Genomic DNA, 27,623 nt, shown 5'->3' with positions numbered 1-27,623 from the left:
AGAAGCGTCATCCACCAGTGTGTAGAAGCTCCAATAGATGCATCCCAAAAAGCAGGAGCTTAGCGTGTGTGCTTTACATTGTGACTGATGCCGGAGTCTGTTGCAACTGATCCAAACAAGTAACCCTGTGATGCCTCTTCTTTCAACCGTTTAAATCCACTTTAAATCAATCATTCTATATGTTCCTAAACTCGATCCATAACTTTATTCGTGTCGCCAGTTCCTATGCCCATTCATCATTAAGTGATCACAAACACAAGTTGCAGACATTTAAAGCATTTATTTAACAATGATAAATTGTAGCTTATATTTCCAATGGACAGTTTCTAACAGAAAGGAATGTGTTTTCAATGAAACTACAAAAACGTGTCATGTAGAAACTACCAATCTCAAGTATATGTACTGGACTGAACAGAAGTTTGGAGGTGTGCTATAGGTATCCTATAGAATGCTCTCTGGCTGTGGTCTGATTATATTCTCTTCTAACAGAAGTTTGCATTCACTCCACCCTATTTTACACCAGTCCATTCCTTTTACATCCATGAGGGGGAGTAAATGATTGCAGAATAAGGGTACAAAATTGGAACACATTCCCATTTTCTCTGTCACACACACACACACACACACACACACACACACACACACACACACACACACACACACACACACACACACACACACACACACAGTGTATTGCTGCTGACAGTATCCCTGTGCAAGTCCACTCAGTTCAAATTGACCTGTTCTCTCTTCCTCTGCATTGCATAATTCTTCATTGACCTTTTAGGGGGCACTAGGGTGTTACTCAGCCCTACTCTCCTCTTCCTAGACTGCTGACCCTTCTCTTCAGGGTCTCCTCCCTGGTTGTCGTGAAAGTTCTGGCGACCCATGTATGAAAAGCCCCCCGCGTTGGTGTCAGCTTGGTCCGATCCGGGATCGTCACCCGCAGGGGGGTCATAGTCATTGGGAATGATGGAGCTCTGGAGGTCGCTGTCATGGGCAAACTTGCATTTGATCCCGAACCTGCAGCGTCCATCCTTCCTGTACGCCACGCACATCCTCTTGCCTCCTATCTGGGAGGGTCGAGCCAGCAGAGTGAGAGGGACGTGCTTCTGCAAGACGTTGAGCTTCTGGTCGGCTTGCGCCTTGAAGGGGTTGGCGAATACGCCACTCTTGGACGAGGCCCCGAGGGGTGGAGGGGGGAGTTTGTGGGAGAGGGAACTGGGGGGTGCGGGGAGGAGAGGGGTCCGGGACTCAGAGGGGGGTGCCATACAGGCAGGAGGTGGGCATTTAGGTTTTAGTTGAGATACAGGGTCCCCCTCTTCCTCTGGGTTGAAGTCACAGTCTGACTTACTGGAGGCTGACCCGGACTCTAGGAGGAAATTGCGGCCCTTCTTCTGGGTCTCCCCATCCACCTTGCTCTCAGTCCTTCAAATAAACAACATGTATAAACGGATTGGTATACTAGCTGTAGTGTAAAGATCTTAGCCGAGAATGAATAATGGATTCAAATATTTTAGCGGTTAACTGTATGGATAAAAGGCAACCTTTTGCTGCCCTCTTCATTGACCTGTCAAAGGCTTTCCATATTTTTGATCACTCACTGCTAATCCAGAGGCTTTCCTCAAAATGGTTTAGACCAGGCTGCATGCAACTGGTTTAAAAATAACTCGACAGATAGAACACAATGTGTATCTACTTAACGGTGTTAAATCAGGTTTCCCGGGATATTAAAGAAGGTGTCCCGCAGTCGTCGATTTTGGGTCCTGTACTTTTTACTGTTTACATTCAATTACAACCTGCACTTAATATGCCAATGATAGTGTTGCGTATGCTATTGCCCCCACGGTTGAGCAGGCTCTGTCTGAACTACAGTCTGCCTTCATTGTACTACAGAAAAACTTTATTGACCTGAAATGAGTAAAGAACACAGGTAAAACTAAACTTCTCTAGAGCGCATAAAAATAACTCTGATGATTTAAGCATATGTACTTTGGATGGTGTCCATATCGATCGTGTCCCTGCTTACAAATAGCTGGGCGTCTGGATAGATGAGAAGCTGTCTTTTAAAAAGCATATCGACAAATTAGTTCAGAAGCGGAGAATTTAAAAAATGGGCTTCTCCTATAGAAATAGATGCTGTTCCTATCGGTCCTAGACTATGGCGACGTCATCTATAGGAACACAGCTGCCACTTCATTAAAGCCGTTAGATGCAGCTTATCATAGCGCACTGCGCTTTATTACGGCCGACAATTTTAGGACTCATCACTGCATTCTCTACCAGAAAGTTGGTTGGCCCTCGTTTGATGTCACGTAGGTTGATACATTGCTAAGTTCTCGTTTATAAAAGCTCTTTTACAAAAAGTCCCACTGTACCAAACATCTTTACTAAACTTTAGACATACGAGTTACCACACCTGGTCTCAGGGATGGCTAACTCTGGAAATTCCTTTGGTCTCTACTGAGTTAGGTAAATCAGCTTTCAAGCACTTTTTTTTGTGGAACAATCTTCTAAATGTTCTTAAAATAATGTTTAGGTGCCTCTAGGGCAATTCAGAAAGCTGATCGAGGACCTTATTACTGATGAATGTGTTTGTTTTTGATGACCATGTTTTTATTTCTGCTTGCATTTTGTGTATATGTTTTGATGTGTGTATTGTCTGTAATGTATGCAATTCGGAGCTCATCGGTAAAAGAGATCTTGGTCTCAATATGACTCCCTGATAAAATAAAAGGTTAAATAAAATAAAAAACTGACTGATATTACCTCATAGAACAAATCGTATAAGATCTCCTAAACCTGTGTTAACCTTATTTTCTGCATTTATCCACAAACCCTATTCTTTCCCCATAGGAATGGCTGAACGAAATCGAGGTAAAGTAAGGTTTTATATTGACACATTCAGACATTCAACAGACATTCGCCAAAAGCCATTTAAAATTGTAAAAATCAATAACTAATTAACTGATTGTCACAGAAAAAGACAAATAGATATGGTTTATTCTATAAATGTCTAGCATACTTTTACGACCTTTGTTTTGAATAAACATTCCAGTTTTGATTTGATGGAAATACATAAAATCTATAAAATGCATTTAAAGCAGTATAAATCAATAACTAATTCACCGTTTGTCACAGAAACACCAAACTACGCATGATTTTTTCTATAAATGTCTAGCGTACTTTTACAACTTTTGTTTTAAATAAAAATTCAGTCTAGAAGGCGTGTGGTCAAAGTTCTAACGAGTCTGTTATACCCTATTAGAAGGGGCCTGGCATAAAATGCTGCATCTTCAGTCATATTAAATTAGATTACAGGAAAAAACTACAGGATGAAGGGGTCAGGCTTGACTAACTAAGACAGGTGGATGGATCAAGAGGACCAAGACAACCAAGAGGATCAACATGGACATTCCACAGTGGAGATAAGGAAAACTAAGAGTGAACCATAACATACTCCACCGTTCAAAAGTTTGGGGTCACTTAGAAACATCCTTGTTTTTGAAAGAAAAGCAAAAAATGTTGTCCATTAAAATAACATCAAATTGATCAGAATTACAGTGTAGACATTGTTAATGTTGTAAATGACTATTGTTGCTGGAAACGGCTGATTTTTTATGGAATATCTACACAGGCATACAGAGGCCCATTATCAGCAACCATCACTCCTGTGTTCCAATGGCACGTTGTGTTTGCTAATCCGAGTTTATCATTTCGAAATGCTAATTGATCATTAGAAAACCCTTTTGCAATTATGTTAGCACGGCTGCTGAAAACTGTTGTTCTAATTAAAGAAGCAATAAAACTGGCCTTCTATAGACTAGTTGAGTATCTGGAGCATCAGCATTTGTGGGTTCGATTACAGGCTCAAAATGGCCAGAAACAAAGAACTTTCCTCTGAAACTCGTCAGTCTATTCTTGTTCTGAGAAATGAAGGCTATTCAGTGCGTAAAATTGCCAAGAAACTGAAGATCTCGTACAACGCTGTGTACTACTCCCTTCACAGAGCAAAGCAAACTGGCTCTAACCAGAATAGAAAGAGGAGTGGGAAGCCCCGGTACACAACTGAGCAAGAGGACAAGTACATTTGAGTGTCTAGTTTGAGAAACAGACGCCTCACAAGTCCTCAACTGGCAGCTTCATTAAATAGTACCCGCAAAACACGGTGACTCCGGGATGCTGGCCATCTAGGCAGAGTTACAAAGGAAAAGCCATATCTCAGACTGGCCAATAAAAATAAAAGATTAAGATGGTCAAAAGAACACAGTCACTGGACAGAGATATGGCTATTGCTCTGCAACTCTGCCTAGAAGCCCAGCATCCCGGAGTCGCCTCTTCACTGTTGACGTTGAGACTGGTGTTTTGTGGGTACTATTTAATGCAGCTGCCCTCTATCAAATCAAAACTGGAATTTTTCATTTTAAAAAATATTGTAAAAGTATGCTAAACATACAGAATAAATCATACCTAGTTTGATGTTTGTGACAAACGGTGAATTAGTTATTGATTTATACAGCTTTAAATTGCATTTCATATATTATGTATTTCTATCTAATCAAAACTGGAATTTGTATTCAAAACAAAGGTTGTACAAGTATGCTGGACATTTATAGAATACATCATATCTAGTTTGATGATTCTGTGACAAACGGTGAATTAGTTCATTATTTTTACATTTGTAAATGGCTTTTGGCGAATGTCTGAATGTCAATGTGTGAATATAAAACCAACTTTACCTCGGTCTGAACGAACCTGAGGTAACTAATTCCCGGGTTTTAGGACTACAACTTGGCGAGCTCTATGGAACACATTTTCAATGATTCTTCCACAAAGAAAGGTTTGCTAAATTGTATTCCTGAATTGTAACTTACTTCTTGTTGTTTCCAATATCCTCATCGCTGTCAGAATCAGAGGACACGCCATAGCCAACGAGAGAATTCATGTAACCTTGCTGCTAGCCTTACGTTAGCTAGCTAGTATCTATATTTTTCCGTCTCTTCGTCCTTCTTTCGCTTTAATCCAGTCACAAATTGCGGTCTGCGTCTTAAGTTTGATTGAACTAGCAGTTATACTCAGTATGAAGGTGTTTGTTGCTCAATACATTTATGAATTGTTGTAGTTCTGTTGTTGGTATAGCTACAATTTGCTAATCCAAATGAAAGTGTAAGCACCTCTGGATCACCGAATTTCGAAAATCTTCAAAATAAAAGTTCCCCGCCTACTACTACTTCTTATTCGAAGAGGTTGAACGGCGGTTGGCATCCAGTAAATGTTGCATTACCTCCACCTACTAGACTGGAGTACAACTCCCTTGTACTTTATTTGAAAAAAACACCCACAAAAATAACACCTCCCTACTCCACTATTTAAATCTATTCAGTCCTACCTCAGGCCAACAACCTGAAAGGAAGGGACACCACCACCACTTAAGACACCCTGTAACTCTTCTGATGTCAAGTCTAGGGCACCCAAATACCTCGCCGCAGCTACCACCACAACCTCAATTTTCTGCGACGTACGTTCCATCCCTGCAGTACAGTTGATAACCATTGCTATAAAATGTAAAAAATCCAATCTTACTGAAAGATATATCACTTGTTGGCCTATCCCTCTTTACTAGTACAGATCTACTACTCACACCACTCCTCTCAGGATCCCTTGACCCGACTTCCTCTTCTTTCTTCACTGCCTCAGCATATGACAACTTCTGCACTACTCTAACCCAGGAAACCAACCTGCCTCTCTCGCATGGGACATTTCTGATCCCCAGCCCCATGGGCACCCTTTCAATTAACACATACTACTACTTTCCCCAATGCTACACATTCCTTTGTCTCATGTCCTTCTGCACACTTCCCACACCTAGGAACCTCCCTCCTACACACTGCTGCCACATGCCCATAAGCTTGACACCTGTAACAATGTAATGTATTTGTCACAAAAGCTCATACAGGATAACTTATATATCCTAATATCACTTTGTTGGGCAAAGACTGGTTTGGGATGTGTTGGACCGCAGAGTGAAGGAAAAGCAGCCAACAAGTGCTGGGAACTCCTTCAAGACTGTTGGAAAAGCATTCCAGATGAAGATGGTTGACAGAATGCCAAGAGTGTGCAAAGCTGTCATCAAGGCAAAGGGTTGCTACTTTGAAGAATCTCAAATATAAACTATATTTTGATTTGTTTAACACTTTTTTGGTTACTACATGATTGCATATGTGTTATTTCATAGTTTTGATGTCTTCACAATTATTTTACAATGTAGAAAATAGAAAAAATAAAGAAAAACCCTTGAATGAGTAGGTGTGTCCAAACTTTTGACTGGTACTCTACACACGCACACTCATCACCACGCACACACCCACCCACCACTAAATTGATGTGCACCTTGATCTTGTAAAATCTCATTTGGAGGATCACGTTGTATTTATGTGCTTCTTGTTCTTTTGTTAGCCAACAGTTACAGAATTTCTGTTCTGAGAGTATTGATGTTCTGCCTAAGGTACCTAGAATAGCAAGCGATTGGTGGCTTTTAAAATATTGAATAATACCTGTGAATTTAAAAGCACCTTGGATGGCCAAAGCTATAAACATGAAAAAGAAAGTAATGTGCTCGCAATAGTATTACATTGAGTGTTAAAATAATGGACTCCATAAAGCAGTATGAGAAGGAAATGGAGGGCATCCTTCACACACAACAGAAATATCTGTCTCTATGGTATTTGGCATTACATGGAAAGGTTGTGGACATTGTTCTGAAATATGAATTTTCGAAATATTGTGGGAATTTCAAAGGTCAGGTAGTAGATGATGATAATAATAATGATAAGGCATGGGACTTAGTGCTTTTCAAGGACCCAAAGTCACTTTACAATTATAGAAATGAAAAGACAAATAACAAAATGGGAGTCAAAACATCAGACTATACAAAACATGAATAAAGACCGGGGTGGGCTCAAAGAAGGCAAAGAGTGGTGTATGAGTGTATGGGGAGGGTAGGGTTGGGATTTTGATACGAACCCGGTTTAGGGTAAGGGGCAGGATTGAGGTTAGGATACGAACCCGGTTGTGGGTAAGGGGTAGGTTAAGGGTTTTGGTGCGGCTCAGTATGGTGAAGAGAGGAGTAGATGAATGTAGTTGTGGTCCCTATGTGTGTTTGTTCACTTAAGCAGTCCTATTTGGAGATAACATCAATGAATTCATTCACAACAATATGAGATTTTGCATGAATTATCAGAAAAAAAAGATGATTGCATTAATGTTATGTAAGAATGTGTATATCTGGTTCATTGAGTATAAGGGTGACTCTAGGCACTGAGACTTTTGAACAGCTAGAAAATAGCTGCCCATCCTCACCCACGGTCTATCTGCACTGACTATCTGCACTATATGCCACTCAGGGGTCTCTACCCATACACTCACACATGCACGTACTGATACTCCTGCACACACACTCACACACACACACACTGACACCAACACTCACACACTCATCACCACACACACACCAGCACACCCACCCACCCACCACTAAAGCCTGTATTTATCTTTGATTGATTAGGAATATTTTGAGGAAGTGTTATGGCAATGCTATTGCTGCGGCGTCTCAAGAGGGACAAACTATAATATTGCAATTTTTTTCTCTCGTTTTGCAAGCAAATGTATATTTAAGGGATTATGCGAAGCACAGACATTCGCTTCAGCTAGGCAAGTTCTGGTAGGTGCGAACCTCGTATTAGGGCTCCTTTATGCTGCTGCTATGTTGATTGTTATTAATCCTGCTACCAGTCACTTTCTCCTTACCCTTGTCTACATGTACCTATCTACCTTAACCACGCCAGTGTCCCTGGTACTGACCCTGTATATAGCTTACTTTCTCATCTTTTCTCATCTTCGTTTCTTGTGTGTTTAAAAAAAAAAAGACTTTATACAATTTTTTATTGAAAACTGCATTGTTGGGAAAGAGCTAGCAAGTCAGCATTTTACTGTACTTGTGCACGTGACAATAAAACTTTAAACTAATTTGAAACTTGTGTAATTGTTGATGATCAATTAGATTAATTAATGTCATTTTAATATTTTATGAATAAAGTATACTTTTTGGGACCAAATTTACTTGCATCTCTCTTGACTTTCTGAATAAACATATTGTATGTTGTATTTTTTTCTAAAGTGTCCATCAGAAGGAAGATTGTAAGATATTTGTCTTTTGCATCACACAGTATTTTTGTATGACAATATACTATATGCATCCTATGTCACAGTGCTATATTTGAACCGTATAGTTTCCAGGCACCCCAGTTTAGCTGTTTGACTAGCTGAAAGTCCAGCAACACTTCTTATGACATAGCTTTTTGTTCAAACTCACAATATTGAGTGTTTTCCACCCCACTTTAGCTGAGACAGGTATTAGACAGTCCAATTGCATAGGAGGCTATGAACGTGGCAGAGTAAAAAACTAGCAACAGGACACAGTACCCTTGCAAAATTAAACATATTTGGTTAGTAGAGACCCTACTGAGTCTTTAGGTGAGACAGGTAGTAAACGTTTTCCTCTAAAGTCAAATATGTATTCCAGTGAATTGCTATTTTCTGTCGCATGGGTAAAATAGTCAAGTTTCGATTTTTCCCTGATGTAGTTTTACATTTGAAACATAATTTTAACTATGATTTCGTATCATACACATAGCGTTTTACTGCAGACTTTGATTTTGAAGGCAAAAGCGGGAATGCTGTAGGTCTTAATGCTGCTGGCGGGACGCTAATGTTGCTGAAATGACGCGAATAAGGAACGTGTCCGTATAATAACGTTAAGTAGCCTAATTTAATTTAGCTGATCTTCAATTGAGGGAATTCAGCAGAGTTCTCTGAGACATTTTTACAACTCATCCAAACTCTGAAAATAAATACATGGCCAAATGTTACCAAACATGATAATAATAGACCTGCATTACGGTAGGCAGCTAATTGTTACCTTGGAAGGTCACTGTCTCTGTGCTGAATAACGGGGCGTAGTTTTGGCTTAACTGCGTTGGGAAAAAGAAAGACGCGTCCATATAAGCCAAAATGGCTTCACTGTTTGTGAATTGGACACTATGTCACCCGGAGTATCGAAGTGGTATTGCATTTTGGAACATACCTGAATGATGCAAGTCTAGACACATCTGACATTTTGGAAGGAATAATACGTCTGACATTTTAGTTAATACATTTAATCCTCAACATTTCCCATTGAACTGGTTTAGCGTGATTTTAGCTTAAGAATTACACTGAAATAGCACACCTCAAGGTGTTACCTTTCACACTCAAGGCCTCAAGACAATATATATGTTTTTATTTTTTATTATTGAACCTTTATTTAACTCGGCGAGTCAGTTAAGAACAAATTATTATTTACAATGACGGCCTATATAAAGTCGATTTCACCCTTGGCCTACCAAAACTACATAATCAACTGTTAACATTATTAAAAACTATTTATCATCTATCATTTCAAAAATTATTAGTTTGTTTCTGGCTGTAGGCTATTAACGCGAACGCATTCTAGATGTTTACAGACTCTGAGCCCTCGTTATTTCTCCAATGCATTGATACAACAGGCTTCCTCTATCCCCCGCGATCGACAACAATGTTACTAATCCCGTCCGGGCAGCAGTATAGAACGTTCCGGGAAAGGGAAAAGAAAAACGCGCACTCAACGGTTCAAAAATGTTATTTTTTAAGCCTATGATAAATCTTGCGAGCCATGGTTATAAACCCACTTTCCAGTCTATTGACAAGCAATAACTATAGAGCCACACAATAGCCTAATAATAAAGACTACTTGATCATCAAATCAGCTGAGTTATTAATGTAGGCAGTAAACTGTGACGGACTTTCCCCTGATGTAGCCTATGCCTAGTTAAATAAAGGTTAAATAAAAATAAAAAAATGTCGCGTTCATGTGCTTGTCGGAACTGGGAAACTCGGAAATGCCAGACTTGCTAACTGGTTGAACGCGGGACGTGTATAACTACAACCAATTAGCAAGTCTGATATTTCCGAGTTTCCTAGTCCCGACTAGCGCGTCAACGCGTCACTAGTCTTGTTGAATAGATTCGTCATTCTGTCAGGCTAATTCGTTTAAACTCTTCATGAATAAATAATAGCTTACCAACGTGCGACTCCTCCCATTCCCACGCCTCCGCTTTAGTTATCCCGTTAAATTCCACATGCCTGCCTGACATAAGCCTACCGGGGAAGGGGAGGTGTGGCACTAGACAAGGATATTTAATACCGCAACACAGTAACACAAAGGGTAAAGTTGTGGAAGTAAGGGAAGGAATTCGTACACAGAAAGGTATTGAATTAACTGGCTTGGTTGAAGCCCGAGAAAGGGCGGAGACGCGCTTCTTGATGGCTGTCTAAATTTGAGCACTATGAAACAAGAAAACTAGCAGACAGAAGGGAAAGTTTTAAAAAAGGAAAGAAAACGTTATTGCTATTCGGTGCCTGTCTGTTGCTTCTCTACTGAATATGGCAGGGACACGTACAAGAAGAGGGGCTGGTTCGGAACAGTCCCGAACTGCGAGGGCAGCTGCTCTTGCTGATGAGTTGCACCATGAATGCATTCTCTTATTGGAACTTTATGTAAGTATTTCGTCTAGTGTTAAGTCTGGACAGGCTATTGCATTCTGCTGCATTCTGCTTCGCAGTTATTAACCTGTTATTAGGCCTACTGGTTGCTTGACAAAACATGTTATTTAGCCAGTAGCCTAGCCTATGAAAGGGATATGGAAGATTGGGATATGGAAATGTCTTGATGCACATGGATTGCGATAATGGACATGTATTGATGGATTGGTGTGTGTGTGTGTGTGTGTGTGTGTGTGTGTGTGTGTGTGTGTGTGTGTGTGTGTGTGTGTGGGGGGGGGGGTAGGAAGTTATTATATTCTATTGCATCTAGATCAGAGAATAGTGAGTGAGCTGGGATTGCGATAATGGACATGTATTGATGGATTTGTGTGTGTGTGTGTGTGTGTGTGTGTGTGTGTGTGCGTGCGTGCGTGTGTGTGTGTGTGTGTGTGTGTGTGTGTGTGTGTGTGTGTGTGTGTGTGTGTGTGTGTGTGTGTGGCATCCGATCCAGGAGTGGGGGTCCAGGAATGTAACTAGATAAGGAGGGGGTGTGAATACTCATGCACGCCCCATTTAACAAGAATGACAGAGGTGGGGGGTTTCTGGCGCACAGGTCGATGTCCGGACATGCACGTTTTTTCCATGTGCATCGCGTTCTCACTCAATGAATGAACTATGTAAATGACGGGGTGTGAATTATGAAATTCTTCTTCGTTTTCCGCCAAATAGCCAGATACAGTATATCCTCCCTCTCATACGCACACATCTCAACCTGCATAGACTCAGCTCCCTTCCTCTTTTGCTGGGAGGAAGGGAGCGGTTAGGAATGTAGCCTTTATCTATCAGCCAACTAATTATAAGACAATGCTTTTCAATCTCCACCCCGGCAGGTAGCCTAGTGGTGAGAGCGTTGGGCCATTAGCCGAAAGATTGCTGGATCAAATCCCCGAGCTGGCAAGGTAAAAATCTGTCATTCTGCCCCTGAGCAAGGCTAACCCACTGTTCCTCGGGCGCCAAAGACGCGGATGTCAATTAAGGCAGTCCTCGCACCTCTTATTCAAAGGGAATAGGTTAAATGCCGAAGAGGCATTCAGTTGTACAACTGACTAGGCATCGCCCCAGTGCCGGTTCTAGCTGTTATGGCTCCCTGGGCGAACCCCCACTTCAGCCCCCCCCTTAAATAAATCACCATTCTGCACTAACTGTTACTTTTATTCAGTCATTCGGGAACAACACAAATAAATAATCATAACATTAAAAGTATATACAAATAAATACAATAATTAGACTCAAATATATATCAAAAAGAAGTAACAAAGACAAATAGAAACAAATTGTAGTATATAAATACAAATAAAAAAGATAATTTTATTATTACAACATTACCGTATTGCTAACAAAATACACACACATATAACTAAATTGCACAAATCCTATATCACACAAATACACAAATAGAATAACATACTTATAAAGAAGAGAACCTGATTATTACACTATTGCACTTCAAACAAGAAACACAAACTAAATTGCACACCTAATTGCATTACTAATTGCATTAGTACTGTACAAAGTTAGAGGTGCGCTATTTGATAGATTTACCCGCTCCCCCTACCTCCGGATTCCAGTGGGGAGGCCTGAGGTCTACCTACGCCCGCCCCCTCCTCCTCTCGTACTTCTGAGTGGGAGACCTTCCCAGGCAGTAGCCTGCCTAGCTCACAAACTAGAATCAGGGCGTCCACTCCGACAAGGTTAATTTACCTACAATCCCACGCGGTGACATGATATCATTGATGTAATGTGCAAAGGAGCGATATAAAATCATATTTTTAAAATATTTTTTATTATTTTTATTTGAAAAATATATATATATATTTTGTGCGGGCGCCCCATGCCGCCCCTGGCAAGATGCCGCCTTGGGTGGCTGCCCATGTCGCCTTAGCCTAAATCCGTCACTGCCCCTTTCCCAATAGCCTGCAAAATATTAGGCAATAAGGTATCTGCTAAGGTTATAGTGAAACTGTGAAAGTGAAACTAACTGATCATAAAAAAATACTATTTAGTAAACTGAAATAAAATAATTAACAAACCCATTTGAAAAATGTTGGACGTACTGCCAAGTTCTCTAAAATTACATTGGAGGTGGCTTATGGTAGAGAAATTAACATTAAATTCTCTGGCAACAACTCTGGTGGAAATTCCTGTAGTCAGCATGCCAATTGCACGCTCCCTCAAAATTGTGGCATTGTGTTGTGTGACAAAACTATTTATTTCAACTCATGAAACATGGAACCAACACTTTACATCTTGCGTTTCGGGTTTTCACGTTTTTCTTATGGGAGTTTCAAGCTTCTGAATCTGACGGTTCACATTGAGATTGACTTCATAAGATGACATTGCCACAAACAACACCATATCAGGCGTTTTTTAGTTGTACGGCTAAAGCACCCGACAGTAGACGAAAGTCGAGGAGTAAGTCTGGGAGAGGTGCATCTGCGACAAATGAAAGTCGGACACTAAAGTGATTTTTCCAACAGCAAGGCTCAAATCAACATGACAAGGTTGCCATTGATTATAAAAGATTTTCTTCGTAAGGAGGAAATAAACATGTATCTATCCCCCATATCACACAAACTGAAATCATAATATAATATTGTGTGTTTACACATTGTAGAATCAATTAGTGAGAGAGAGCCTCAAATATCCCATTGATTTTGAATATCCACTGTACACATAAAGCAAGTTGGTTCTTGTTTTTGGTCACATGGGTCAAACAAAAACCACCTAATGATTGGTTGACAATAGAGCCTTCACAATGCAGTGAATGGCTGCAGGATGAAGTTGGTGAAGAGCGACTGCAGCAACTTGCAGTCGATTGCAGTCAAAACTTCATGCCTTTTGATCACATGATTTTTGTCAAGTTTATGCAGTCGACAGGTATGCTCAAGTCAAAAAAAATTTACCTCAGAATGCAACACAATTTGAAAGGCGGTGATCAACGACTGTCACTGTCACGTTCCTGACCTTATTTCCTTTGTTTTGTCTTTGTTTAGTTGATCAGGACGTGAGCTTGGTGGGCATTCTACGTTATGTGTTTCTATGTTGGGTTCATTGTTATTAGCCTGATATGGTTCTCAATCATGGGCAAGTGTTTTACGTTTCCTCTGATTGAGAACCATATTAAGGTAGGCTGTTCTCACTGTTTGTTTGTGGGTGATTGTTCCTGTGTCAGTGTTTGTGCCACACGGGACTGTTTCGTTCGTTCGTGTTTTCCTTCCTGTTCGTGCGTTCTTTCCTGTTCGTGCGTTCTTGTTATATGTTCTCAAGTTCAGGTCTGTTAACGTCGTTTATTGTTTTGTAGTTTATCAAGTGTTTTTTCGTGTTCGTCTTTCTTTAATAAATCATTATGTATTCAACCCACGCTGCGTTTTGGTCTGATCCATGCTCCTCTTCAGACGAGGAGGAGGACGAGCGTTACAGTCACCAACTTGACAAAAATGATCCGCTCAAACGTGTCCATTGAGATGAGCATGATGCAAGACTATGCTCATACACAGTCACACATAGTATCTGCGTATTGGCACAGGTACGCTGCTACAACGTGGTAGCTACGGGACCAAAACAGCAGAGATGTTTCGCCTCACTCTTCAGTGTTCCTGGTTGTTGCAAAAATATTTTGCTGTTTACTTCGTGCATCTATGTTATCTCGCTGAGTCTACCTTTAAACCTAACCTAACCTATGACCTGACCCATCACCTTAGGGCATATCCTTCTTAACGGACCCATGAGCACCAACATGTAAAGTTCATAGGAGCATGTCAAATTGGGTGTCAAATGAAAGCCAAGAGTATATATATTTTTAATTAAGGCATATATACATTTTCCAACCTAAAAATTAGGAATAAGCAAAGGCTTTGATTTCTGGTCAAATAGCTGGAAAACGGGTCTTAATAAACAGCGTCTAACATCTTACAAAAGGTATTAGAAATAGACCAATCTACTGTGATCTACTATGCTGTACTGTGACATAGACTTCTATGATTGGTTCAGATTTGGTCTTGTTTGGAAATAACAAACGTGGTCTTGTTTGGGGGCGTAAAAAAAATAAACAAGTTTATATACAGGGGGTACCGGTACAGAGTCAATGTGCGGGGGCACAGGTTAGTTGAGGTAATTTATGTAATATGTACATGTAGGTAATATGTACATGTAGGTGACTATTCATAGATAATAAACAGAGAGTAGCAGCAGCGTAAAAATTGGGTGGGGGAGGGGGGGGGGGGGGGTGTCAATGAAAATAGTCCAGGTATCCATTTTGTTACCTATTCAGGAGTCTTATGGCTTGGTGGTAGAAGCTGTTATGAAACCTTTTGGACCTAGACTTGGCGCTCTGGTACCGCTTGCCGTGCGGTAGCAGAGAGAACAGTCTATGACTTGGGTGGCTGGAGTCTTTGAACATTTTTAGGGCCTTTCTTTGACATTGCATGGTATAGAGGTCCTGGACGGCAGGCAGCTTGTACTGGGTGCTTGTACTTGCTTGTACTTGTACAGTGATGTACTGGGCCGTACGCACTACCCTCTGTAGTGCCTTGCGGTCGGAGGCCGAGCAGTTGCCATACCAGGCGGTGATGCAACCAGTCAGGATGCTCTCGATGGTGCAACTGTATAATTTTGAGGATCTGAGGACCCATGCCAAATCTTTTCAGTCTCCCGAGGGGGAATAGGCATTGGCGTGCCCTCTTCACGACTGTCTTGGTGTGTTTGGACCATGACAGTTAGTTGGTGATGTGGACACCAAGGAACTTGATCCTCTTAACCTGCTCCACTACAGCCCCGTCGATGAGAATGGGGGCGTGCTCGGGCCTCGTTTCCCTGTAGCTCACTATCTCCTAATATTAAACTGAGTTTTTGGAAAATGTTGTTAAACAACTGAGGGAGATTTTATTGTAATTCTGCTACCAAACTTTGCATCTGCACAGTTATTCCAGTAAATGTGTTTTTGTGAAATTCTTTGTAAATTGTTCAACCTAGTCCTTGTGTGTAGAATCGTATGGTTTGTTAAACTTTGAAATCAATGTTTTGTTTGGCATATATTTTAAAGAGAAAAATCTGAGTCAAAGCATAATTCCTTTACTATGGAATTGCCCCTTATATACGGACGGGCACAAGGCAAGACCAAATTTCAGACACAGGAGGCAGATGGTTGAGCTCCAATATTTATTATACCAAAAGGGGTAGGCATAAATCAGGTCGGGGACAGGAGAGAGTTCATAAACCAGGTCAGAGTCCAAACAGTACCAGGCGATAGGCAGGCTCGAGGTCAGAACAGGCAGAGTGGTCAGGCAGGCGGATACGGCGTCCGGACAGGCAAGGGTCAAAACCAGGAGGGCAAGGAAACAACAGAGACCGGGAAAAATAAAAGCTAGGAGAAACGCTGGTTAACTTGGCAAAACGAGACGAACTGGCACAGAGAGACAGGAAACACAGGGAGAAATACAATGGGGAAAACAGGAGACACATGGAGGTGGGTGGAGACAATCACAAAGACAGGTGAAACAGATCAGGGTGTGACACCTTATGCATTACTTCCCCACAGTTGCAAGAAGTTACATCCCCAAAAAACACTAAACCACACAACACATGCATGTCTCCTAGCCTCCCACACATAGGCTTCTTTCTGTCCCTAACACTAAAACAAAATATACATGTTTTAATGAAACAAGTAAGGTTTATGTAAAAACACAACTAAACTGAATTTAAAACACAAATCGTGAAGCTACTATAAATAGAAATGAAAATAAAAACACAAAACTATAATAATCTTGGTTGAGGTAGATGACTCAACATAATACACACATGGGGTTTACGTAAATTCACTCAAGATATAGGCCACAAATTTGCTGATGATTTTCAACTTATCTATTACCACGTAGTCATTACTCATAATAATGTGTTGAAATAGATCATGACAGTCAGATCAAGAGCTTGCTGTCTCCGGTTTGCCTTACCTTTGCCTCTCCCTCTAGACAGGCCTATCTATACAATATAGGCCTATTCCTCAAAGTTCATAACTCACTCCACTGCTCCCTGTCTAGTAGCCTATTACAAACCAATATACCCATTTACTTGACCATTGCTCTTGCATAAGCAGGGCTGCCTTGTCGATGTTACACGGTAATCATTCTACCACACAGGCACAGAATCATTTTCACAGTGGTCAGAATGTTAGCACCTTGGTATAATGTCGTGACTGGGGGTTAAGTACTCAATGGAATCCCAGCTCACTCACTATTCTCTGATCTAGATGCAATAGAATACAATAACTTCCTACCCCACACACACACACACACACACACACACACACACACACACACACACACACACACACACACACACACACACCTGTGATGTCACACATCCTGCCTGTTTTTCCCCCTGGAGTGAAGTTGGGGAAGGTTGGTTCTGGTAGTTTAACCAGCCATCCCTTTGAACCACTAACCCCCGCTGTTCCAATGGGGCCAGGGCGGATGTTGTTCTAACCGCAATAGGGTTCAAACATTTGCCAGTTGTTGCTCATCAAGGAAAATTGTTAGACTATCATCGGAAAATGGGCAAACATGCTCTTTACTGCACAGTCTCTTAGGTCAGCTCTTTTATACTTCCTTGAACATTTCACATGCAGTTTGGTTTAAATACTAACTCGGAATGAGTGACTTATTCATATATGCATTCCTCATGTCCACAGCTTCCCATTACTACGGTGTACATATTGGGACAGACTCAGGAGCAGTTAGACGTGGTGTCCATGGTGATATTGCAAAATACAAAAAAGTGATGTCTTTGAAACGCTTGCCCAAATTTGTTCAGTCTGTGACTAGTACTTTATATTTTATGAACAAAATACAGTAGTGGCATTTCTTAAGCAGTAAACCTTTGTCAATGCCTCGTCTCTTTTAGAGAACTGGATTAGCAGTGCTGCCTTTGAGGTGCATTAGCATATTGAGTTTGGTTGTGCACTAATTGTTGTGTTATGCCTGACTTTGGTCATTTGTGGTGATTCCTTTGCAGTGTAACAGTTTCGTTGTGCAAAAAAACATTTGTTTTTCTCCACTCACTGTCATGGAAATGTACTTTTAAACACTGCTAATGTGTTTTTTTCTTTACATGACATCACCCTCTTCTTCCTCTCCATACTCTCTCCATCCCTCCTCCTCACTCCCCACTTCAGAGAAAAAAGGAGTCGTTTGCCGAGGAACTCACCGTCGGCGGGGAGCGCCTGGTGACCGTGCCACTGCTCTCCTCCCAGCTCTCGCCGAATGACAGGTTGTGGCGCCTCTACTCCGCCCTGCTACAGTGCCGGAACCTCCTGGAGCGTGCCATTGGCCTGGAAGAGGGGGTGGGAAACGGCGGGGACAGGGCCCAATACGAAAGCCAGAAGAAAACAGTGAGGGACCGGCTGGGGCACCTGATAGCGAGCACACGGCTCCTCCTGGAGGACGGAGCTGGAACTGCAGCCTTCACTCCTGATCCGAAGAATACTGAGGTACAGAATTACTGGTGTATGGTAAAGTTGCCGCTAGACACTAATCTGGGGTCAGTTTTGAATTTCCCACACAAATGTTGAAGGTTAAGATACAGTACCTACTGGAAACCCTCAGTTAACCCAGCAGGCCTCATTTCAGTACATGAATACCTATAAAATCCTACCTCCTTCCTCCTTACTTGGAAGTCATCCTTGATCTGACATGGCTGGTGTGGTGAACATAATGTAGTGTAAACCCTGATGAAGGCTACAGGCCAACATGAAACATGTTGGTTTCAACAATAACAAAGCATTTTATCAAATGACACTGTCTTCCAAGAGAATTGCTGAATTTTCTCTTCCCTTCAGTTTGCTCCTCAATTCATGCACCTTGGTTGCAGAGCAAGGTTCATTTCCCTTTTTAGTGTAAACCAGGGCCACGTATAGAAGACAGATAAGACTGGTGGAAACATTTTGCTTTCAGATATCCCTAATATTTCAGATCACTGATGAGTTCAAGGAGGAGAGGAAGAAATTAGGCTTTGGTTATTAAGAACTTATGATATGCTTATAAACTGTTTATGTAAGGACAATACTTTTCAGTTTAAACAAACTGATTATATTATTTTGTTTATTAATCATAGTTTGTTAATAGTTATTTATATACGAATAGGTCAAATCAGTTGTTTATATGTACTGTATACAGTTGAAGTCGGAAGTTTACATACACCTTAGCCATATACATTTAAACTCAGTTTTTCACAATTCCTGACATTTAATCCTAGTAAAAATTCCCTGTCTTAGGTCAGTTAGGATCGCCACTTTATTTTAAGAATGTGAAATGTCAGAATAATAATAGAGAGAATCATTTATTGCAGCTTTTATTTCTTTCATCACATTCCCAGTGGGTCAGAAGTTTACATACACTCAATTAGTATTAGGTAGCATTGCCTTTAAATTGTTTAACTTTGGTCAAACATTTTGTGTAGCCTTCCACAAGCTTCCCACAATAAGTTGGGGGAATTTTGGCCCAATCCTCCTGACAGAGGTGGTATGACTGAGTCAAGTTTGTAGGCCTCCTTGCTCGCACACGCTTTTTCAGTTCTGCCCACACATTTTCTATGGGATTGAGGTCAGGGCTTTGTGATGGCCACTCCATTACCTTGACTTTGTTGTGTCCTTAAGTCATTTTGCCACAACTTTGGAAGTATGCTTGGGGTCATTGTCAATTTGGAAGACCCATTTGCGACCAAGCTTTAACTTCCTTACTGATGTCTTGAGATGTTGCTTCAATATATACACATAATTTTCCCTCCTCATGATGCCATCTATTTTGTGAAGTGCACCAGTCCCTCCTGCAGAAAAGCACCCCCACAACATGATGCTATCGCCCCCGTGCTTCACACGGTTGGGAGGGTGTTCTTTTTCCTCCAAACATAACGATGGTCATTATGGCCAAACAGTTCCATTTTTGTTTCATCAGACCAGAGGACATTTCTCCAAAAAGTACGATCTTTGTCTCCATGTGCAGTTGCAAACCATAGTCTGGCTTATTTATGGTTGTTTTGGAGCAGTGGCTTCTTCCTTGCTGAGCGGCCTTTCAGGTTTTGTCGATATAGGAGTTGTTTTACTGTGGATATAGATACTTTTGTACCTGTTTCCTCCAGCATCTTCACAAGGTCCTTTGCTGTTGTTCTGGGATTGATTTGCTCTTTTCACACCAAAGTGCGTTCATCTCTAGGAGACAGAACGTGTCTCCTTCCTGAGCGGTATGATGGCTGCGTGGTCCCATGGTGTTTATACTTGCGTACTATTGTTTGTACAGATGAACGTGGTACCTTCAGGCGTTTGGAAATTGCTCCCAAGGATGAACCAGACTTGTGGAGGTCTACAATTCTTTGGCTGATTTCTTTTGATTTTCCCATGATGTCAAGCAAAGAGGCACTGAGGTTGAAGGTAGGCCTTGAAATACATCCACATGTGCACCTCCAATTGACTCAAATTATGTCAATTAGCCTATGAGAAGCTTCTAAAGCAATGACTGAATTTTTCTGGAATTTTCCAAGCTGTTTAAAGGCACAGTCAACTTAGTGTATGTAAACTGCTGACCCACTGGAATTGTGATACAGTGAATTATATGTGAATTATTCTGTCTGTAAATAATTGTTGGAAAAATTACTTGTGTCATGCACAAAGTAGATGTCCTAACCGACTTGCCAAAACTATAGTTGTTAACAAGAAATTTGTGGAGTGTTTTAAAAATAAGTTTTAATGACTCCAACCTAATTGTATGTACATTTCCGACTTCAACTGTATATACAATGGGGTCTGAAATGATTGACACCCTTAATAAAGATGAGAAATAATGGCTGTATGAAATGAATAATTCAAACACTAAGCTATATATTATGCTAAAAGAAATTGGGCAATTATATTACTTTATACTAATACAATTGCTCAGAGGAATAGTTTTAGTGTAACAAGAGACATTTTTTTATTTAAAAAAAGGTAGAGTTCAATATTTTTGACACCCCTTTTTCAAAACCTTTGAATACCGCACCTTATGACGATAAAGGACTTAACCTTTTCGAAAATGTTTTATGCGTTGGAGAACACATTGGGAGTGATCTTAGACTATTCCTCCATACAGAATCCTTCCAGATCTTAGATATTCTTTGTCTGCTCTTGGGGACTGCCCCCTTCAATTCAAACCACAGCTTTTCAATGGGTTTCAAGTCCGGAGACATAACTTTCTGCATTTATAAAGGCACCTCACACGTGTTGCTCTGTTGGAAACAATATGAGGGTTTGGAGTGGATGAGGCACAGTAACAGAGGAATTTGTTATATTGTCACACCAGATAGGTGGGGTGAAATGTGTTGTTTTACAGGGTCAGCCATAGTATTACGACCAATTTTACGAACATTGAACAATTTCTGTGGATTTTCAAATCAAATCACATTTTATTTGTCACATGCGCCGAATACAACAGTTGTAGATAGACCTTACCGTGAAATGCTTACTTACAAGCCCTTAACCAACAATGCAGTGTCACGATCGTCTTGAGGAGAGAGAGTGGACCAAGGCGCAGCGTGTGCAAAATACATTCTCTTTATTTGAGAAGGGAAAAAACACGCAACGAACACTATAACAAACTGAAACAAAACAACAAACGATCGTGAAGCTATAGACGTAAGTGCACACACAAGCTACAAACGTACAACATAGACAATTACCCACAAAAACCTGATGCCCATGGCTGCCTTAAATATGGCTCTCAATCAGAGACAATGAACCACAGCTGGCTCTAATTGAGAACCAATCTAGGCAGCCATAGACATACAAATACCTAGACAAGACAGACCCATAAAACATACAAAACCCCTAGACAATACAAAAACACAACATTCCCCATGTCACACCCTGACCTAACTAAAATAATAAAGAAAACAAAGAATACTAAGGCCAGGGCGTGACATGCAGTTTCAAGAAAAATAGGAGTTAAGAAAATATTTACTAAATAATCTAAAGTAAAAAAAAAAAAAAAGAAAAAAAGAGTAACAGTAAAATAACAATAACGAGGCAAAGTAAAGGGGGTACCGGTACCGAGTCAACGTGATTTTGATGTGTGCTCCGGGTTATTGTCTTGCTGTAAGATCCACTTGCAGCACTGGTGTGCGTGGCCAAAGACCTCATTTTCATGTAATCTGGCCAAAGCAGTGGTTCCAATCCAAGTGGCAATTACAAAGAGGAGGAAGGGAAGCGCTACTAAGGTACACTATAGTATATTTATGGATTTCTCACCCTTCCTGTAGGGTCGTGATGGGTCCATTTGCTGTCATCTAGTGGACATTTTGCTCAATTGCCCTCAGCTATGTTTGGACTGTTGTTCATGTTTTGCTGTGGTCTGGTGTACTGTGGAATATATTGCGTTCTTGTTCTGGATACTTCTCCCAGTCATGGCTAGGGTTGGAACTGCCTCTCTGGGTGTTCTGATGCTTCTAGCTTGGAGTTGTATGCTCATGATAACATAGCTACAGTATTTCACCTTTTCATGTGTATATTATTGCTTACTAGGTGTGTCCAATTTGGTAAACACTCCCTCTTCTAATTAGGGCTAATTGGAAAAGCCTTTCAAAAGAGGACATTGTATTCTCCTTTTTCTGTACTCCCTGACGAAGGCCATGCAGCCGAAACGCGTCGGTTTTTAAACAACTTTGTTTCTATTGAACATGCCATACTAATAAAGGCATTTTAATTAATTATATGAAGAGTGCCTTGGTCCTCCTTTCTTTTTGATGACCAAGTGGCAATTTGTTGGACATTTGCTGGATGACATGAAAATAGAGCTCTTTGGCCACGCACACCAGTGGTGGGGTTGGCATCGAAATGAGAACGTATGAGCAGAAAATCCCATACCTACTGTAAAATATGGTCGTGGATCTTTGATGTTATGGGGCTATTTTGCTTCCACTGATCCTGGGGCACTTGTTAAGGTCAACAACATCATGATCTTTACCCAGTACCAAGGTATTTGAGCCAAAAACCTGGTTGCCTCTGCCAGGAGGCTGAAACTTGGCCACAAGTGGATCTTCCAGCAAGACAAGAATCCCAAGCACACATCAAAATCCACAAATAAATTGTTAAATTGGCCATAAAATCAACATTTTACAATGGCCATCTCAGTCTCCGGACTTGAAACGCAAATCAAATCAAATTGTATTGGTCACATACACATTTTTAGCAGATGTTATTGCAGGTGTAGCGAAATGCTTGTGTTCCTAGGTCCAACAGTGCAGTGCTATCTAACAATTCACAACAATACACACAAATCTAAAAGTAAAAGAATGGAATTAATTAAGAAATATATACACTACAGTTAAAATGTTTGGGGTCAATTAGACATTTCCTTGTTTTCCATGAAAACATACATGAAATGAGTTGCAAAATGAATAGGAAATATAGTCAAGACGTTGACGAGGTTATAAATAAGGATTTTTAATTGAAATAATAATTGTGTCCTTCAAACTTTGCTTTGGTCAAAGAATCCTCCATTTGCAGCAATTACAGCCTTGCAGACCTTTGGCATTCTAGTTGTCAATTTGTTGAGGTAATCTGAAGAGATTTCACCCCATGCTTCCTGAAGCACCTCCCACAAATTGAATTGGTTTGATGGGCACTTCTTACGTACCATACGGTCAAGCTGCTCCCACAGCAGCTCAATAGGGTTGAGATCCGGTGACTGTGCTGGCCACTGCATTATAGACAGAAAACCAGCTCACTGCTTCTTCCCTAAATAGTTCTTGCATAGTTTGGAGCTTTGCTTTGGGTCATTGTCCTGTTGTAGGAGGAAATTGGCTAAAATTAAGCGCCGTCCACAGGGTATGACATGGCGTTGCAGAATGGAGTGATAGCCTTCCTTCTTCAAGATCCCTTCTACCCTGTACAAATCTCCCACTTTACCACCACCAAAGCACCCCCATCACATTGCCTCCACCATCTCACAAATGTTAATCTTTGTGATCTGAACACCTCAAACTTAGATTTGTCTGTCCATAACACTTTTTCCCAATCTTCCTCTGTCCAGTGTATGTGTTCTTTTGCCCATCTTAATCTTTTATTTTTATTGGCCAGTCTGAGATATGGCTTTTTCTTTGCAACTCTGCCTAGAAGGCAAGCATCCCGGAGTTGCCTCTTCACTGTTGACGTTAAGACTGGTGTTTTGCGGGTACTATTTAATGAAGCTGCCAGTTGAGGACTTGTGAGGCGTCTGTTTCTCAAACTAGACACTCTAATGTACTTGTCCTCTTGCTCAGTTGTGCACCGGGGCCTCCCACTCCTCTTTCTATTCTGGTTAAAGCCAGTTTGCACTCTTCTGTGAAGGGAGTAGTACACAGCGTTGTACGAGATCTTCAGTTTCTTGGCAATTTCTCGCATGGAATAGCCTTCATTTCTCAGAACAAGAATAGACTGTCAAGTTTCAGAAGAAAGTGCTTTGTTTCTGGACATTTTGAGCCTGTAATAGAACCCACAAATGCTGATGCTTCAGATACTCAACTAGTCTAAAGAATGCCAGTTATATTGCTTCTTTAATAAGGACAACAGTTTTCAGCTGTGGTAACATAATTGCAAAAGGTTTTCTAATGATCAACTTGCCTTTTAAAATTATGAACTTGGATTAGCTAACACAACTTGCCATTGGAACACAGGAGTGATGGTTGCTGATGATGGGCCTCTGTACGCCTATGTAGATATTCCATAAAAAATCAGCCGTTTCCATAGTCATTTACAACATTAACAATATCTACACTGTAATTCTGATCTATTTGATGTTATTTTAATGGACAAAAAATAGGCTTTTCTTTAAAAAACAAGGACATTTCTATGTGACCCCAAACTTTTGAACGGTAGTGTAAATATTAGGACGAGGAATGTAGGAGTGGCATTGACTAAAATATAGTAGAATAGAATACAGTATATACATATGAGATGAGTAAAGCAGTATGTAAACATTATTAAAGTTACTGGTGTTCCATTATTAAAGTGGCCAGTGATTTCATGTCTATGTATATAGGGCAGCAGCCTCTAAGGTGCTGGGTTGAGTAACCGGGTGGTAGCTGGCTAGCGATGGCTATTTAACAGTCTGATGAGCTTGAGATAGAAGCTGTTTTTCAGTCTCTCGGTCCCAGTTTTGATGCAGCTGTACTAACCTCACCTTCTGGATGATAGCAGGGTGAACAGGCTGTGGCTCGGATGGTTGATGTCCTTGATGATATTTTTGGCCTTCCTGTGACATCGAGTGCTGTAGGTGTCCTGGAGGGCAGGTAGTGTGCCCCCGGTGATGTGTTGGGCAGACCGCACCACCCTCTGGAGAGCCCTGCGGTTGCGGGCGGTGCAGTTGCCGTACCTTCTCCACTGCGGTCCCGTCGATGTGGATAGGGGCGTGCTCCCTCTGCTGTTTCCTGAAGTCCACGATCAGCTCCTTCGTTTTGTTGACGTTGAGGGAGAGGTTATTTTCCTGGCACCACTCCACCAGAGCCCTCACCTCCTCCCTGTAGGCTGTCTCGTCATTATTGGTAATCAGGCCTACTGCTGTTGTGTCGTCTGCAAACTTGATGATTGAGCTGGAGGCGTGCGTGGCCACGCAGTCATGGGTGAACAGGGAGTACAGGAGGGGGCTGAGCACGCACCCTTGTGGGGCCCCTGTGTTGAGGATCAGCAAAGTGGAGGTGTTGTTTCCTACCGTCACCACTTGGGGGTGGCCCATCAGGAAGTCCAGGACCCAGTTGCACAGAGCGGGGTTCAGACCCAGGGCCCCGAGCTTAATGATGAGCTTGGAGGGTACTAAGGTGTTGAAGACTGAGCTATAGTGAATGAATAGCATTCTGACGTAGGTATTCTTCTTGTCCTGATGGGATAGGGCAGTGTGCAGTGCGATGGCGATTGCATTGTCTGTAGATCTATTGGGGTGGTATGCAAATTGAAGTGGGTCTAGGTTGTCAGGTAAGGTAGAGGTGATATGATCCTTAACTAGCCTCTCAAAGTACTTCATGATGATAGAAGTGAGTGCTACGGGGCGATAGTAATTTAGTTCAGTTACCTTTGCTTTCTTGGGTACAGGAACAATGGTGGACATCTTGAAGCAAATGGGGACAGCAGACTGGGTTATGGAGAGATTGAATATGTCCGTAAACACTCCAGCCAGCTGGTCTGCGCATGCTCTGAGGACGTGTCTATGGATGGCGTCTGGGCCTGCAGCCTTGTGAGGGTTAACATGCTTAAATGTCTTACCCTTGTCTTGCCCTTGTCCCTGATGTCTCTCTGGAAGGAGATCCTCGTCCTGAGCTCGTCTACTTTATTGTCATGAGACTGAACATTAGCAAGTAATATACTCGGAAGCGGTGGATGGTGTGCACGCCTCCTGAGTCGGACTAGAAGTCCACTCCGAATACCTCTTCTCCACTGGCGACGTCTTGAAGCAGCCTCTGGGATGAGTTACCGCCGCGCTGATATCCAAAAATGATTTCCGTCTGTATGTAATAACACAAAAACATTCTGGGCTGATAATGTAATAAATAACACAAACAAAAAAACAATAATACTGCAAAGTTGCTTAGGAGCTAGAAGCAGAGCTGCCATGTCTGTCGGCGCCCTCTTGCTAAACCATTAAAAAACCTGTGGTTTGAATAGAAGAGGGCAGTTTATAAGTGCAGACGAAGGATATCAATGAGGAATGGTCTAAGATCATTCCTCTATCATCAAATATTACTTGTGAAACAAAATCTCATTCTCTGAGCAATTGTATTATTATAAAATAATGTATTTTCCCCGTTTTCTTTTTAGGTTATAATATAACTCAGTATTTGAATTATTTGAATGATTTATTTTATACAGTCGTGTTTGATCATCTTTATCAAGGGTGTCAACCATTTCAGACCCCACTGTATGTTCTAGTGCAGTGTTTCCTAATCTATTTATGAGGCACATCCCGGGGTTGACCAGGCGTTAGTTAGTCCACCAGTTGAATCGGGTGTGCTAGTGCTAGTGCTAGAACTAAAATATACAACCCTCGGGATCTCCGGGGAACAGATTGGGAAACACTGTCCTAACACATCTCTCTCTCTCTCTCTCTCTCTTCCTCTCCCCCTCTCTGTCTATGTCTGTCCCTCCCTACCCCCCCCCCCCCCCCCCCCTGAGTAGAAAGATAGTCCGGTGAACGGCAGCCCGTTTGCGCTAAAGCTCTGGATCTACCGTATCTTCAACGAGCTGGAGCACTGGACGCTCACCGCCTCCAAGACCCTGAAGGCCCTGCACCCCGACGGAGCCGCCCCCAAGGAGCGCGGAACGAGGGGGAGGCCAAGAGGGAGGAGGACCCGGAGATGAGATAGTAGAGATTGGAAGAAGTAGCCTGTGAGCGAGGAACGAGAGAGCAGGGAAGAGAGAGAGAGGGAGAGAGAGAGGGAACGATGGAAAGAAAGAGAGCGAGATAGATAGAGAGGTAGCGATGGAAAGAAAGAGAGAGCGATAGAGAGAGAGAGAGAGGTAGCGATGGAAAGAAAGGGAGAGAGATAGAGAGGTAGCTTGAGAGGATGAGGTAGAAGGGTCTGATGTGGAAGAAGAAAGAGAGAAGGCATGCAGGAGTCCGAAAGTCTGAGAGAGAGAGAGATGGAAAGAAGAGGAGAAGGAAAAGAGTGACAACAGCCAGTATAAAGATTCTGTGAAAAGAGGGAGAGGAGTATATGTTTAAGTTAATAAAGAAATATATACAGTGGTGACAAGGACACAAGAGAAAGCATGAGTTAGTATATTACTACATACTGTACAACCAATGTGTGACATAACGGTTTTGATATTGAAGCAATTTTGGTCATTCAAGACATACTTTTCTAACAAGGGCTCTGCGCTGTAGCTCCACTTGCTGCTAACAAACATAGGACACTGGGTGGCACGTAGCCTAGCGGTTAGAACGTTAGGCTAGTAACTA

The 27,623-nt window shown here is 41.5% G+C and overlaps 2 protein-coding genes and 1 long non-coding RNA gene across 3 annotated transcripts; 2 read left to right on the top strand and 1 right to left on the bottom strand.

Annotated features, from left to right (window-relative positions):
• Positions 1-265: 265 nt before the first annotated feature.
• On the bottom strand, positions 266-5,208 carry LOC139566625 (uncharacterized). Its single transcript, XM_071387858.1, has 2 exons — positions 4,875-5,208; positions 266-1,428 (listed from the first exon to the last, which is right to left on the bottom strand). The coding sequence occupies exons 1-2, from the start codon at positions 4,943-4,945 to the stop codon at positions 726-728; spliced, it is 774 nt and encodes a 257-aa protein (XP_071243959.1). The 5' UTR covers positions 4,946-5,208; the 3' UTR covers positions 266-725.
• On the top strand, positions 4,724-6,303 carry LOC139566626 (uncharacterized). The gene is made up of 2 exons (XR_011673127.1): positions 4,724-4,840; positions 5,996-6,303. It is a non-coding gene; the product is annotated as an uncharacterized lncRNA (long non-coding RNA).
• Positions 6,304-10,257: 3,954 nt separating this feature from the next.
• LOC139566838 (uncharacterized) lies at positions 10,258-27,414 on the top strand. The gene is made up of 3 exons (XM_071388157.1): positions 10,258-10,632; positions 17,846-18,160; positions 26,840-27,414. The coding sequence occupies exons 1-3, from the start codon at positions 10,519-10,521 to the stop codon at positions 27,020-27,022; spliced, it is 612 nt and encodes a 203-aa protein (XP_071244258.1). The 5' UTR covers positions 10,258-10,518; the 3' UTR covers positions 27,023-27,414.
• The last annotated feature ends 209 nt before the right edge of the window (positions 27,415-27,623 follow it).

This window comes from Salvelinus alpinus, chromosome 39 (assembly GCF_045679555.1).
Source record: "Salvelinus alpinus chromosome 39, SLU_Salpinus.1, whole genome shotgun sequence".
NCBI classification, from domain to species: domain Eukaryota; kingdom Metazoa; phylum Chordata; class Actinopteri; order Salmoniformes; family Salmonidae; genus Salvelinus; species Salvelinus alpinus.
Note: the sequence above shows the minus strand (reverse complement) of the source record. Positions and strands in the feature narration are given on the sequence as shown.

Bases quoted from the DNA above. Each gene is read 5' to 3' on its own strand.
- LOC139566625 (XM_071387858.1), bottom strand. From the start codon at position 4,945: ATGAATTCTCTCGTTGGCTATGGCGTGTCCTCTGATTCTGACAGCGAT. The intron at 1,429-4,874 runs GTAAGTTACAAT...GTTTATTTGAAG, and splicing joins GATATTGGAAACAACAAGAA to GACTGAGAGCAAGGTGGATG.
- LOC139566838 (XM_071388157.1), top strand. From the start codon at position 10,519: ATGGCAGGGACACGTACAAGAAGAGGGGCTGGTTCGGAACAGTCCCGA. The intron at 10,633-17,845 runs GTAAGTATTTCG...TCCCCACTTCAG, and splicing joins TTCTCTTATTGGAACTTTAT to AGAAAAAAGGAGTCGTTTGC. The intron at 18,161-26,839 runs GTACAGAATTAC...CCCCCTGAGTAG, and splicing joins CTGATCCGAAGAATACTGAG to AAAGATAGTCCGGTGAACGG.